Source organism: Eucyclogobius newberryi, unplaced genomic scaffold, assembly GCF_026437365.1.
Source record: "Eucyclogobius newberryi isolate DKJ021-1_F unplaced genomic scaffold, fEucNew1.0.hap1 SCAF_12, whole genome shotgun sequence".
NCBI classification, from domain to species: Eukaryota; Metazoa; Chordata; class Actinopteri; order Gobiiformes; family Gobiidae; genus Eucyclogobius; species Eucyclogobius newberryi.
The window spans coordinates 11,330,829-11,347,229 of NW_027315746.1; the positions used below are offsets into that span (position 1 = coordinate 11,330,829).

A 16,401-nucleotide genomic window follows, 5' to 3' on the forward strand; every position below is an offset into this window, starting at 1 on the left:
GGGTTTAGTCCCTATTTAGCCCCCATTTAGTCCCCCGTTAAGGCCCCGTTTAGTCCCCGTTTAATCCCCCTTTTGTCCCCGTTAAGTCCCTGTTTTGTCCTCGTTTTGTCCCCGTTTAGTCCTTTTGTAATCGTAGTGGATGTTTGACACTTTCTGTTAACGAGAGTTGAAAAAGAGCGTAACACCGGCAGATGCGGCCCACAGACGGGGCTTACGGCGGGTCCGGTCCGATGTTATCCCAGGTTCAGTGCGAGACTCGGGGGACGTGCGCCGTCACGACTCCGGCTTTAGATGGATTTGCCCCGTTATTGGTTCACCGGCAGAACGAATGACACCCGAGCGGAGAGGAGAGACCGGCGAGCCAACCGTAAAGGTGTCATCGACGCTAAAGACCAGATTCTACCGCTTTTAATCAAAACCCGTGCCCCCGTGCAATCTAATAAGGCCGAGCCGGTCATTACGGTGATATACTTCTTACAATAAAGCAAGAGTTTAATTTGGGAATCGCCCTAAGGAAATCTCGAGCCGGCCAAATCGCCTTTTAACGCACTCGGAGAAGGTCGAGAGGCGAAATATTGTTATGAAATGGGTTTAATAAGCGCCGACTCAATACTCCTGCACATATTGAGTTTTTAATTTGCCGTTTTTTTCCGCTCAGGCTCGCAGCAGCAGAGACACGGGGAAGTCGCCGTCCAGCTTGGGTCTGGCGGACTTCGACCTGCTGCGGGTGATCGGCAGAGGGAGCTACGCCAAAGTGCTGCTGGTGCAACTGAAGAAGACAGAGAGGATCTACGCCATGAAGGTGGTGAAGAAGGAGCTGGTCAACGACGACGAGGTAAAAGCAGCTGAAACGGGTCACACAGTTTTGTGTCCGGTCCAAAACCAGACACATGGATTGCATCTGGTGTTAAACATATGCAAAATCAATATTAAGGATGTGCAAACTGTCATCATAATACACTTTCATTTCATTTCCTTTGCGCATCTTGATTCAGCATTAGGTAAAATATAGACCAAATGTTCCACGTGGGCTATTTTATATTCTACTGCTTTTGATCCTGCACAATGTAATGAAAACTGCAGAAGAAAAACAACATTACCTGAAGCAAACTGTCATTTGGTTTTATTTACTTTAAGGGAAGTTAAGTCATTATTATTGTCTTGAATTTTAGCTGTAGCTTCTTGTGATGGCAGTTTTGGCAACGTTGAAATATAAAAGCTGTGAAAGTGAAATTCTGAAAAGCTTAAAATGTATGGTAGGAGTTTGTATATATATTTTTTTCTTTCTTTCTTTAAAGTTTGTCTTTTGCCAGAAATATACAGTAAGAACATGTACTGTATTTTCGGGACTATAAGGCGCACCTTTTTTCATAGTTTTAATATATTTATACTTATACTTTATAGGTCGCTCCAGAGTATAAGTGATAATATGTTTATTTTCACACTTGCAACCACATTTCATACTCCAGTGCAACTTATATATGTTTTTTGCTTCTCTATTATGCATTTTCTGGCTGGTGTGACTTATAGTCCAGAGAATACGGTATATAAACCAAGCCCCCGGAAGCCAAGATGGCCGCCATTGAAGCCTATGGATGTTGTTGTTGTTGTTGTTGTTTTTATGGCGGTTGGCATCCGAGTGTTGCATTACCGCCAGACTTTATTCCTCAGACTTTTTGTAGTCCTCAGACTGTCGTAGTCCGTAAAAGAACTCCTTCCATTGCTTTGGTGTTACAAAGCCCATGAGGTCATGATATGTTAGAATAGTTGTTGTTGTTTCAGAGACCGACCGGCTTTATTCCAGGGAGACTCTTCTTCATCTTCCTCTCCTTCTTTGACGTTCGGTGCTTCCACCGTACAGCTTTATTCTGTAGGCTTTATTCTTTAGGCTTTAATATTTCCACTGATGTCGCTGCTTGGTAGCCGTGCGTCTACGAGACTGGACGAGGACAGGAGACCACCCCCATCTCCATCTCGTCACTCTGATCACTCTGACTCCCCACAAGCAGACCCCCATCACTCCGACTCCCATTTAGCGCCTTTAGCCTGTTTTCTATATCTGCCCAATCAAGCTCCTTTGTTCCAAGGAATCTCCCTGCAGCTTTAGCAATGATCCTGACCCTTTCAGTTCTGCTTTGAGTCTGAGCAGCACAGTTTACAACATCCACCATAAAGAGTACAAAATCCTCTCTATCCACAACCAGGGTATTCTCATTAATTCTGGAGCCTGCACACTTGGGACCTCCACTCTTGAAACTTTCACACTTCTTGGGAGCCACGCTGGCCTTTCTCATTTCGCCCTAGCTGGGAGCAGCGCTGGCTCCTCTCTCTGTATTTACTCTAAACTCGTTACTTGAACTTTCTTGACTGCATCTGCATAGGATATACCTTGAGAGACCTTTATTTTATGCACCTCAGCAGCTCTTTTGCTAAACCTGCATCCCCCGTAGGCAGAGCTATGTTCTTCCCCACAGTTGCAGCACTTCAGTTTTGCTCCCACGTCACACTTCCCATACTCGTGATCTCCTGCACATTTACCACATCTTTGCCTCCCTCTACAGACCGCTGCAATATGCCCAAAGCGCTGGCACTTAAAGCAACGCAGGGGCGGTGGAACATATGGCCTAACGTCATGGCACATGAACCCAATGAACACCTTACTAGGCAGGCACCTTCCTTCAAGTGTTACCATTACCGACAAGCTGTCATATCTTACCCCAGACCGGGTCACCTTCAACCGCCTAGCGTCCAGCACCTTAGCTCCAGTCAAATTCTCCTTAACTTCATCCACAGACGTCGCCGGAGGGACACCTACGATAACTCCTCTGATGTGCTCATTGGCGCATGGTTCCAAAAAAGTTTTTTAGTTCCGCATTACTTCCTGAATACTGTCTCATTTACGCCCACTTTTGTGATATCATCGCCGTGAGGCTTTGGCGTCGGGAGCGCGCACGTCACAGCAGCGTGAACGACTGAGAAGAGTCAACACGGACTTTTGGAATGATTCGGCTTGAAATAGTCTGTTTACGTAACGTATAATGATGGATTGTTATATCCATCTATAAATATACATGTATCATGTTGTAAAGCTCTGATATTTAAGAGAATTATAAAGAAGTGTTAAAATAAAAAGTTTGGTTTAATGACAATAAATTACATTTAGAGGTGGAATAACGTCCTCATCATTTTCTGTAGTTTTTGGTTTGGGTATATATTTTGTTATTAACTTTTCAGTTATCTATTTACATAATATGATTTGGCCAATTTGCTTTTTTTTTAATCAAATGAGAAGAAATATAAAATATAATCATCAATTCTGTTACATGAGTTAAGCAGTATTTAATTATATTCACTTTTTCCTTTTGTGTCGTTTTGTGTCATGTCAATCTTTAATAAATACAAAACACATTTGTTTATTAATGTATTTAATAAGAATAATGAACATGAATGAACTTGTTCAATAAATGCAAATCTGATTATAACTACAAATGATAAATTGATTTTAGCCACAGTTTTAGTTGAGTTTTAAAGCTACAATGTAGGAGTCCCTTATTAAGGAGTTTTGGAGTCCGTACTGTTCATTATTATTATCATCATTAATAGAATCAGAAAAGGTTTATTGCCATTGTCAAAGAACAGAATTCACAAACAGTGGAACTTGCTTTGGTGTTTCAGTGCAACATAAAAATAGTAACAATGATAAAACAACCTGTATAAGTCAAATAGAACATACTGAATAAGATAAGATATTCCTTCATTGTCCACACATGGGGAAATTTCGTTGTTGCAACACAGTAGATACAGAGGAAAAGGACATAACTTATAGGAAGTTTAAAAAACACTCTTAATAGATCGATCTTAATAGAAGAACTCTTATAAACAAAAACTCCTATAGACAGAACCTCTCATTTCTTGATAAGGAATGGAGGGGGAAAAGAGATAAAAAATAAAATAAAAACAGCGTAAGACAGAATAATACTAATAATAATGGTAAAATAAACACTCTTTTTACATCAGTTATATGCACATGAATGTGACATTATTGCGTTAAATACTGAATATCTCAGTATTTAGACTTTGTTTCCATGGCTACGCAGTCTTCTGATGAAAAGGACTTCAGTAAACTCCTATGTTCAGCTCCATCGTTTGACTGAGGGACAAACAGAACATGTCACAGCTTTAGATTATACAAGTCATAGAACATACACTTCATATGTATTAGATTATACAAGTCATAGAACACACACTTCATATGTATTAGATTATACAAGTCATAGAACATACACTTCATATGTATTAGATTATACAAGTCATATAACACACACTTCATATGTATTAGATTATACAAGTCATATAACATACACTTCATATGTATTAGATTTATACAAGTCACATAACATACACTTCACATGTTTAGATTATACAAGTCATAGAACATACACTTCATATGTATTAGATTTATAAAAGTCATATAACACACACTTCATATGTATTAGATTATACAAGTCATAGAACATACACTTCATATGTATTAGATTTATAAAAGTCATATAACATACACTTCACATGTTTAGATTATACTAGTCATAGAACATACACTTCATATGTATTAGATTTATAAAAGTCATATAACATACACTTCACATGTTTGTCCTGAAGCTGTTTTACAGACACATGTGACACAGGAGTGTCTCTTTTGAAGAACAATTATCATTTAGTTTTTTTGGTCATAACAAAAACAGACATTTTATAAATTCAAAGTACTGATTCTACACCGTTTACTTTTAGTCGAGGCACAAGTTAATATTAAAATACCTTTTGCTATGGAGTCGTCAGGAGTTTACGTGAGATGACTCTGTGTCTGCAGTGATCAGGTCTGCAGTGACCTGCAGTGACCTGCAGTGACCTGTTGTGACCTGTAGAGCTCTGGTCAGCACAGACAGACTGAACTCACTGGTCAGCACTGAAGATGAGAAAGATACTCATTAGAACATTGATATATTATGCACATTTAACAGAGAAAAGCTGGAATATGTTATTGACAGATTTACATTTCGCTCTGTAACACAAAAGTTCCTCTTTTCACATTAATTTTTAAAGCTAGAACCAAAAGTCATTTACTTTTGCATAAGTTTAAACCTTAGAAGTTAGAACATAACTGACATGTTTGCTAAATCTCTACATATTCCATGGAAGTAAATCCATGACGTTCCTATAGAAAACAAGTGTGTGCTTTGCTGTTTAAACACTTCATTATGAAATATGTAATAAAACCTCAAATGTCGTCTTATCAGCCCTGTGAGACTTTTAAATACGTTTACATTTATATATGTAAGATATGACCCATTTCAGCAGGTTGTATTTGAATTATTTGTAGTTTTTGATTGCACATCATACAAACATCACTTTATTTCCCCTTCTTTCTCGAGTTTTCCTTCATCTGTGCTTAACCTTTTGTCTCTTAGAACATTTAGTAGGAGAAATAATGAGTTATTTATTTGCAGAAGTCATGAGCCATCACGACGTGTCGTTCCAATGCATCTTTGTGTAGCTAAACGTTAGCTAAACGTTAGCTTGTGTTAGTTTGTGTTAACTCGTGTTAACTGTGTAATCGTTGTTTTACACTTCACATGGAACGATGTGTGAAACGTTAGGAATGACATACAAACACAACTTACATGTATCGTTGGTCTCGTCTGGTCACTTTCTTCTGCTTGTGTTCAGTTTCCGTCACATGTTCTCCGGAGGCTCGTTCACGAGGGTTACGTGCGCGCTCGGTGCGCGTACACCGTTCTCCGGGAGGTTAAAAATGTATTTTTAAAGTATTTTAGAAACAGTCAAAGAGTGAAATTCCTTCTATTCTATTTTTAGACTACAAACAATTTAGCATGTTTGGTAATTTTAGAGGCCGAACTCTTGAAATGGTCCGACCAAAAGGCTGCATTCTACGGAGTGGCCACTACTCAATTTGGAGCCAGAGGCAGAGGGGGCGTACCCTATCCAGATAATATAATACATCCATGATATAAACGTGTCCTTACTGTGAGCTTGCCTAATATTCCACAGTATTGGCATAAAACGTATTCATTGCCCTGAAGAATGTTCCGAAATCTGTTTTAACTTCCCATTTCCCTAACTTTCCACCTCCAGAAAGTTACACAGTGTCACTTTAACCAGGAAAGTCCCACGGAGATTAAAAATTGGATTTAGATCGATACATTTCAGACAAAGCTCTAGAGCAGAGATGGGAGTTTTTTTAATATCGTCAGTGTAAATTAGCATTAGCGCATGTTTCAGATCTAATATGGCTCATGTGTCTTAGTTTGTCAGCTCTGTTTTTGATCTGTCAAACTGTAATTAGCAGACGCATCTGTCGGAGCTCGAGCGAACGTATAGACACGGTACACGTCTATACATTGTGACACCTCATCTCCGACGCTGCGAGTTAGTTAGCGCCGAAGCCTTCACTCCGCTACCGTCGATGCGCGTTATAATTAATGCAGTTCGAGCAATTAAGTATGAGCAGTTTTTCTTAGCATCGAAGCGCCTTACATGATTGAACCTTTTCGATCCCTTTGTCTGTCCGCCCTCGTTTGGAATGAAGTCGTTTGAGCCATCAGTCTCCCTAAGAAGGTGCAGATAAACCATCATGTCATCGCCGATTGATTTCAGCGCGCACAGCCCGCGCCGCCGCAGTAGTTAGCCTTGATTAGACGCACTTAGCATGATTGACAAATTGACAAGAGGCCCGCGATCAATGGAGAAGTGTTTCGCCGTCAGCCGTGTCCAGACATATTATTACCCGCCGTCGATAGGGCCTCGCCGCGTCGCTGTTTCTACTGCAGGCCGGCGAGGGCGTTGAGCTACGGCGAAGGCTGACGCGGCACTCTGCGCGGGCGGCGGCGACTCGTGGTTCAAGGGCGCGCGGTCACGGGAGATTGACGCGTGTCTCCGTGTGTCTCTCTGCAGGACATCGACTGGGTCCAAACGGAGAAGCACGTGTTCGAGCAGGCGTCGAATCACCCGTTCCTGGTCGGGCTTCACTCGTGTTTTCAGACGGAAAGCAGGTAAAGTTCACTTCTACAGCACTTTTATTCTGGTTAAAACATTGGAATACGTTTTAAAAGCCTTGAAAATGAAACGCAAAATGACTAACAAAGAAATAGAGAAGCAGTGGTTCTCACACTTTCATCAAATATAAAATTTTCGGTATTCAAATTGGAGACGGGACGAGATTTCCGAGATTCCAGCATATTTTTAATCATTCTAGACTTGCACTTAGCACCATGCAACACATTTTACACTAAATACTTGCGCGTGGGATCTTCTGTCGCCTCCAATTTGTCAAAAGTATTGATTAACCCTGGAATTCTCCGTAGCGCCACCTTCCACCACAGTCTCTTGGCTATTTGGTATTGAACAAAACATTAATTTGAGTAAATTATAGCCTGTTCACTCTCCTATTCTGCAAAATCACCTCAACACAACAAGAAAGTCTCCTGTTTACTGTTCATTTTTGGTTAATCAACATCCTGCTGTTCACGCCTTTTGAATTTCACTGCGTGTTCGGCCGTTTCCCGTTTGTTTCATTTCTTCTGCGCGGCTTGAGTCTGTGTTGGAATTATAGACCAAAACCCAGGCTATGTTTACATTTCACTGCTTTTCACGCATTTATCTGAAGCTGGACGTTACAAGCTGCGGTCGCATTATGAGAATACAAAATACAGGAAACAGGAAATGAACCGAACGCTCGAATGAGAGTGATGCATTTGTCTTTTTTTTTTTTTTTTGCAGATTGTTCTTCGTTATCGAGTACGTCAACGGAGGCGATCTGATGTTCCACATGCAGAGGCAACGGAAACTTCCAGAAGAACACGCCAGGTACAGCGAGGCTTCACGTTACACATACTATTAACACACCTTTAACTCTGATTATAGACTTGGTTTGGTTCCGCTCCGGTCCACGTTCATTCAGTCCCGATTTTGACAAAGCAAATACAAAAAAGTACCGTTTATGTAATGGTTTGTGTTTTTGTCAGGTTTTACTCTGCGGAGATTAGCATGGCGCTAAACTACCTCCACGAACGAGGCATCATCTACAGAGATCTGAAACTGGACAACGTTCTTCTGGACTCCGAGGGACACATCAAACTCACCGACTACGGCATGTGCAAGGTGCGGCCTTTTGCTTTACCAAACCGAGGCCGCGTCGAGGCTAGTGAGGGATACGTACCGTTTTTAAAAAGCTTGAAAAAATGTAATCCTTTTTTATTGTAACAACGTTGTGCTATGAATGGTTTTGAATTAAGAGTTTGCCATTTTTGTCTTGCGTTTGTAGGAAACCACAGAAAACCCCCATGTAAGAATGATATAAAATGGCATTAATGATTTGTATTGTTCTAAAAATATAAAGACGATGCATAATAAACAATAAACCGCTAGCAATGCTAATTATGCTATCCATATTACCACATTTAATACTAAAAAAACTAAAGTTGCAGAACTATAAAGCCATACTAGTTCATTTCATTTTTTTTAAACTCATTTTTCAGCTTCTGCTCAGCTTTTTTGTGATGGACAAGAATCTGTAACATGTCTTTTTTGTCTCGTTTTCAGGAGGGTTTGAGGCCCGGAGACACGACCAGCACTTTCTGTGGAACGCCCAACTACATCGCCCCTGAAATCCTCCGAGGAGAAGACTACGGTCAGTATGGACTAATACACGGATCTATTCACTTTAGTTTGGCCTTTTCATTCAATGTGTTTTATCAACAAGCTTTATCCACCCCAAAAACTAACTTTTGTTCAGTCTTGTCCCGGGTTTAGTCCTGTTCCAGACTTGGTTTAAACCTGTTCTAGTCCTTGTTTAGTGGGTTTAGTCCCTGTTTAGTCCCTGTTTAGTCCCCGTTTAGTCCCCGTTTAGTCCCCGTTTAGTCCCCGTTTAGTCCCCGTTTCGTCCCCGTTTTGTCCCCGTTTAGTCACTGTTTAGTCCCCGTTTCGTCCATGTTTAGTCCCCTTTTGGCCCCCGTTTAGTTCCTTTATTGTCTTAATTTTTAAACTACAACTGGCTGCAACCAAGAGACTTTGCCTCTCTTGATCAAGATTCAATCTAAGACTGATTAAAACTGAATAAGTGAGATTGACTAATAAGAGGAACTGTTTTAATTAAACAGAATTAAATTGAATAAGGTTGTGAAAAATATAAGATAAAGTGTGATTAAGAAAAACGTGAAGTTTTTTTGATAGAAATACAGATTTTTTTAAAAAACCACACATTTAAAAGAGAGACTGATGAGACTGAAAACGATAATCCATCTTAATTGGCAAACGTGAAAGGTGCTATAATGTCACAAAGTTGTAATGATTTTGATAGAAATTGCACCAAATCTGAACCAAAATATGTATTGATTGTATTGATTGAGCCAAGATTCCTTTCACATTGTAACGGTCAGGCCTGTTTGAATGACCCTTGTGTGACCGTCCTGCTCTCCTCAGGCTTCAGCGTGGACTGGTGGGCGCTGGGAGTGCTCATGTTCGAGATGATGGCGGGACGCTCTCCTTTCGACATCGTGGGCAGCTCGGACAACCCCGACCAGAACACAGAAGACTACCTCTTCCAAGGTTCAATCTGCTTCACATTATATCACTACCAGAACTACCAAAACTATACTTTTCATGACTAATATTCACCAGGTCTTGGTTTCGAACTGTCTACAGGCCTTTAATGTTCAATTGAAATCGTCTAGTGTTAATAAGGTGATAAAGTGGTTTAGTTAAAGATAAAGACAGCTACATATTCCTGTATCAAGTTAAACAGTATTTTATAGATATTCTCCAAAAGCCAGAAGTGTTGAATCTGATCAGCGGGTACATTTTTACACAGAAAAAAATTAAATAATCTGATCTTTTACGTTCCTTACCCGCTACTTCTCCCAAAACCCCATTGAGTTAGAACTGTGGTGAAAGTAACAAGTTACCAGGTAAACTAACTGTTCAACAAGCAGCAATGGGTATATTTTGGGAGATTTTTCAGTAAATTAATAGAGGTGAAATAGTGGCACTTACGGTAAAGTAGTATTATATATACATCACACTCATGCACATTTCCTTGTCTCCGTGTTTTGGATCGATGGCAACCAATGAAATGGTCTCCAAGTACTCGTCTTGTGTTTATTTACCTGAACAAAGGATGAATAAAACGTAGCAGCTTCTATGAATGAGCAAGAGCAAAGTCTGATCAGTAAATACTTCAACTGACAGTCAAATGACGAGCCGCGTTACACTGACGGTAACTACAACCACGTTACAGCGGAGGATATCAAGTCATTACGTATAATCGTCACTGATGCCGTTAGCGACGCCGTTATTCCCAACACTGGCGTTCACATGAGAAATCTGATCATCTAAAACACCGGGTGATACGTGTCGGTTTACAAGTTGAATTTTAGAGTAACTGTTGTATTTGGAAGGCAAAATACTATGAACATTTTCTCCTTTCATGTTTGTCTTCTGCCTCATTAGTTGGACCTTTTGTTTGCATTATTTTCCTTGTCAAAAACTGCACTAAACAACAAACAATTACACATTTCAATACTCTGATAACGCTAGAAATCAGATAATAATCAGATTTGCGGTGCACATCTCAACACAGCATTTTGTCGTAGTAATCAGACTATCCTACCACTACTACTTTATCCCACTACTTCCAAAAATCAGCTCATCAACCACTGACATATGACCTGCCTCTATTTGAATTAAACTGTAGAGGAATATGATCGAAGATGCTAAACCTAGCTCAAAAACACAACCAAACACTTTGAGCAAACGCCTTCATTTTCACACCTTTTTCAGCGACCGATGCATCTCAGACCACGCAGCCACCATCTGCTCTCACAAACGTGCGAAATTATTAAAAACCAGGCAAGAACGGGCATTGTTTAGTCGTGCATTTTTGTCAATGAAGAGATAAGGGGAACGATTGAAGAGTCTAAACACACGACATGTTTTTACAGTGTAATTGACGTGTAATTTAATCGCCGTCACTCGGATGCGTTGACACTGCTGTATAATTGGCTTCTGTGTGTAACTAAGGCGGGGCCCATCGTGTTTGCGTTCTGGTGAACTTGACTAACACCGGCAAATAGCGCAGTGATATTCATATTCTGTATTAAGCAGTCAAAATATCATTATTGCAGTATTAAACCAGCCATCTCGGTAAAACAAACGGCTGTGTCCAGATTACAAACGACCTCCAAGGCCTCGTTTCTGCGTCAATATTTTATAAACTGTGCATAATGAGCTGATTTTGTTCATAATTTAACTGATTATGTACATCGTTTGTCTATTTTACATTTGCATATTTCTCATTTAAAGCATTTTTTCCGCCAACTTCTTGTCTCCACTGAGATGTCATTGCTTTGCCGAGAATGCCCGATGCCGTGGCTTTAAACGTGTGTACAGTATCTCCATGGAGACGAGGAGGATTCACCCCCAGGCCAAGCTACGACTCGAGGTTTCAGGCTTTTAGATAGGATTTGAAAACACCCCGTCCAAATATTTTTTTCCAGGGGGAGCGACTAGGCGAAAAAAACAGTAGCTTCGGCATTCTCCGGACCACCGCTCGGCAGCCAATCAGAGCCAAGCACACAATTTTTGTCGACCAATCAGCGCCTAGCATGCAAATTTTCGCTTGTAAACTGTCATGGCGGACTATTGTCAAATGCTTCCCGGCCCGATTTAATGACAATATCGCCTTTTTTTCTAAGAGTTATTAATAAAATGGCCGTCCCTGCACTCGAAATACCCCGTCCAAAATACGGGAAGACGAGTCTCTATCTAAAAGCCTGTGAGGTTTTCTTAAAGAGAACCCCAACGTGCTAAAAGTATACGTACGGACGAGACCTCCTCAAACATGCTCAAATCTGACATCGCCCCCTGGCTCGTCCGACTGGAACTGACGCGTAAAGTTCAGCACGTTTCCTCACATCAAGCTAACTTTTTTTAAAAACGCAGACTTGACGTTGAAAATTCACGTACGTAACACGATAACGATGCCCCAGTGTGTGTGAAAAGTTACAAACTGCACCGTTTAAACGCCGTGTAATCGGTTCGGAGAAACGTTGCGCTGTAGAATCCGAAAACATTGTCTCGAGTCGCCTTTTTTATAATGAAGCGGGCGCAGCTGTGATCGATGCAGTAGATTTAATAAATGAGGGTCTTCCTTCTTAATTTGATCCCGCACGAAATGCAGATGGTGTGAAACGTGTTGGTGAAGCCCCTCGTGGTCCTCCATATGTTCCCGGAGGTCAGCTGATCTACAAGATAAATCAAGTTTATTCTCCGTGTTCTGCAGATTAAACAGGAGATGTAATTGTACTGGGAGCAGCGCGGGACGGTGTACATTTTTACACTTTTACTTTACAACACCGCACCAATCCAGAAAACCAAAGCTTAAAAACTGTTTAGAGCTTAAACGGTGGTGTCCGCGCGTGGTCCGAAGGTTTTACGGGTGGCAAATTTGTGAACGTTGCCACCGCGGCGTCGTGGGTTCGATTTCCGGCCTCAACCGCTTGCCAAATGTCTCTACTCTCTCTTTACAACTGTCGTGTCCAATAAAGACTGGCCAGAAAATCTTTAAAAAAACGTTAAGAGGGATGAAAAAGGTGATTTAATGTACGTTTATACATTATTTGGATATGTTTTATCTCATTTTGATCAATAACATCACATACCATAGCAGTTTTATTCACTTTTTGTTTGTTTTTCTCCTCCTGCTCTAGCAAAATCACTGAGATAATATTTTGAGAGATTATTGCAGTCTCCAAAGTAAAAACATGAATATATACTTTACTCTTTATATTATAATAACTAAACCAAATCATAATCGGTCCCACAATGAAGCCCCAGTCTTTTGTCCTGCCTGACATTGGCCTGTGTCGTCAAGTGTCATTGTGTACCGTGTTGTTTGTTGTCAAGTGTCATTGTGTGGTGTGTCGCTGTGTGTCATTGCGTGCCGTGTCGTTGTGTGTCGGTGTGTGTCGGTGTGTGTCTGTGTGTCGGTGTGTGTCGGTGTGTGTCGGTGTGTGTCGGTGTGTGTCGGTGTGTGTCGGTGTGTGTCGGTGTGTGTCAGTGTGTGTCAGTGTGTGTCAGTGTGTGTCGGTGTGTGTCGGTGTGTGTCGGTGTGTGTCGGTGTGTGTCGGTGTGTGTCGGTGTGTGTCGGTGTGTGTCGGTGTGTGTCAGTGTGTGTCACTGTGTGTCTGCCCTCGTCACACTTTCCTGCCTCAAACATGTCAGTGCCGTTCAACCACTTCACACACACAGACCTGCCATTAGACCTCTGCTCTCCTCCCCCTCCTCCACCAGTTCTCCTCCCCCTCCTCCGCCAGTTCTCCTCCCCCTCCTCCACCATTTCTCCTCCCCCTCCTCCACCAGTTCTCCTCCCCCTCCTCCACCATTTCTCCTCCCCCTCCTCCACCATTTCTCCTCCACCAGTTCTCCTACCCCTCCTCCGCCAGTTCTCCTCCCCCTCCTCCACCATTTCTCCTCCCCCTCCTCCACCATTTCTCCTCCCCCTCCTCCACCATTTCTCCTCCACCAGTTCTCCTACCCCTCCTCCACCAGTTCTCCTCCTCCTCCTCCACCATTTCTCCTCCCCCTCCTCCACCAGTTCTCCTCCTCCTCCTCCACCAGTTCTCCTCCTCCTCTTCCCCCTCCTCCACCATTTCTCCTCCCCCTCCTCCACCAGTTCTCCTCCTCCTCCACCAGTTCTCCTCCTCCTCTTCCCCCTCCTCCACCATTTCTCCTCCCCCTCCTCCACCAGTTCTCCTCCTCCTCCCCCTCCTCCACCAGTTCTCCTCCTCCTCTTCCTCCACCAGTTCTCCTCCTCCACCAGTTCTCCTCCCCCTCGCTTTCTCTCCTCACCTGTTTAACCTTTTGTCGCACGATCTAACCTCTCTCTTTTTACTCTTTCTTCCTGCTTTATATCCTCTCCCCCTTCCCCCACTTCTGTCACTCTCTCCCCCTCTTCCTTCCCCTCTTCCGCTTCATGTATTCTTTCTACGTGCCCTCTCTCCATCTCTCTCTCCTTCACCTCTTTCCTTCTCCCCTTATCCCTTTTTTCTCTCCTCATTCCTCCGCTCTTCACTTCTCTCCTCCTTTTGTCTCTCCTTTGCCCTTCTCTCTATATTTCTCTCTTCCCGCTTTGTCTTCTTTCTCTTTCCATCTCTTCCATGTCGTCCCTTTCTCCTCTGTTCGTCCACTTTCCCTCTCTCTCATTCATTCTCTTTCCCCCTTCTCTTTTTCTCTCTTCCTTTATACCCTCATCTTTCTTCCTTCCTTCAATTGATTTGTCTCCTTTCACTTTCCACTCTCTCATTTCTCCCCTTTACATCCGCTTTCCCCTTCACTCTTTCTCTCTCTCTCGCTTCCTTCTTTTCCTCATCTCTTACTCTTTCTCTCTGCTTTGTCTCCTCTCTCCTTCCATCCCTTTTCACTTTCCTCTCTCATTTCTTCCCATTTGCATCCTCTTTTCCCTTCTCTCTCTTGTTCCTTTTCCTCACCTCTTACTCTTTCTCTCTGCTTTGTCTCCTCTCTCTTTCCATCTTTCCACTCTCCGTTCTCTAATTCCTTCCCTTTTACCTCCTCTTTTCCCTTCACTCTCTCTCTCTCTCCCCCCACACTTTCCTCACCTCCTTCTTTCACTCATCCGTCTCTCTCTCTCTTCTGTGTTGCAGTAATATTGGAAAAACAGATCAGAATCCCGCGCTCGCTGTCAGTCAAAGCGGCAAGTGTCCTCAAGGGATTCCTGAACAAGGTAAGAGGGTCAGACGCTGCCCTGGCCCTGAAAATGACTTCACTGTGGAGGTCAAGGGTCGCACGGTCACCTCAGATATTTCATCAATGAATGCAGCTGTAATATTTATTTGAGCAAAAACCCAATACAATCACATCATTTCTATCATGATTGTATTGAAAGGAAATTATTTGTTGTTTTATTCAACTCTACTGTATTGTTGTTTTTATTTACTTTGTTGAGTCGCTTCCTGTCAAAATGGATTTATAACTTAAGAAAAACTATTAAATAATTGTCTGAGATTTGGGGATTGTATATATGTTAATGAACGAATGAAGAGCTTCAGACATTTCAAATATGGGAAGGTCAATTACCGTATTTTCCGGAGTATAAGTCGCACCAGCCCCAAATAAAAAAGCATAATAGAGAAGAAAAAAACATATATAAGTTGCACTGGAGTATGAAATGCAGTTGCAAGTGTGAAAATAACAAATAATATCACATAAGTCGCTTCGGAGTATAAGTACAAGTATAAATTAGTTAGTATAAAACTATGGAAAAAAGGTGCGCCTTATAGTTCTGAAAATACGTTATATTTTCAAATGCTAAAGATGCTAAAAGCTAATCATAGTTTTCAGTTTCCTGTTTAAAGTCACCATTTTGAGGACATTTCCCTATTCGAAAGATGGAACATTTGTTTAGAGTTGTCAATGGCAACTGTGCTACTGTGTCATCACCTTGAGACACGTGAAACCCAAACGTGGCTTTTGTTGTTTCCCCGTTATAATATATTACCATGTAGTTGAGATTGTTTATAGACATAATGCACAAGCCCACTTTGGATTAGTGTACCGTAAATCGCACCAGCCAAAAAATGCATAATGGAGAAGAAAAAAACATATATAAGTCGCACTGGAGTATAACTCGCACCAGCCAAAAAATGCATAATAGAGATGAGAAAAACATATTTAAGTTGCACTGGAGTATAACTCGCACCAGCCAAAAAATGCATAATAGAGATGAGAAAAACATATTTAAGTTGCACTGGAGTATAACTCGCACCAGCCAAAAAATGCATAATAGAGATGAGAAAAACATATTTAAGTTGCACTGGAGTATGAAATGTGGTTGCAAATGTGAAAATAACAAATAATATCACATATAAGTCGCTTCGGAGTATAAGTATATAAATATGTATGTATAAGTATGTATATATATATTCTGGAAAATACGGTTATTAATTTTTTGCCATAGATTGTTTAAACCCGGTGAATGACGTTGTACCATGTGGTCTTATAGTAGTTCTGATGACGCTCCTGCTCCTTCTGAACACTCGCTCTCTTCTCTCCTCAGGACCCAAAGGAGCGCCTCGGCTGTCACCCTCAGACCGGGTTCGCTGACATCCAGGCTCACCCCTTCTTCAGAAACGTGGACTGGGACCTGGTAAGTGACTCGTCCATCACCGCACTCACCTTTGAGCTCCTTTCAGTCACACGGGTCTCACCCATTTCCCCCTCTGTCCATCGCCAGCGCCATTTTTGAACAAAATACCAATCTCAAACTATAGAACTCGTGATGATATTGCAGTACTGTGCAGTTGAAACGAGCTA

At 41.7% G+C, this 16,401-nt stretch overlaps 1 protein-coding gene across 2 annotated transcripts in view; it reads left to right on the forward strand.

Moving 5' to 3' along the window:
* The window catches only part of prkci (protein kinase C, iota), a 59,339-nt gene that overhangs the window by 38,225 nt on the left and 4,713 nt on the right, over positions 1–16,401 (forward strand). For both annotated transcript variants that reach the window (XM_072440791.1, XM_072440792.1), the window contains exons 9-16: positions 659–835; positions 6,970–7,067; positions 7,795–7,881; positions 8,040–8,175; positions 8,617–8,704; positions 9,496–9,621; positions 14,733–14,812; positions 16,145–16,234. In XM_072440791.1, the coding sequence (XP_072296892.1) occupies positions 659–835; positions 6,970–7,067; positions 7,795–7,881; positions 8,040–8,175; positions 8,617–8,704; positions 9,496–9,621; positions 14,733–14,812; positions 16,145–16,234 (882 nt within the window). The remainder of the gene's footprint in view (positions 1–658; positions 836–6,969; positions 7,068–7,794; positions 7,882–8,039; positions 8,176–8,616; positions 8,705–9,495; positions 9,622–14,732; positions 14,813–16,144; positions 16,235–16,401) is intronic.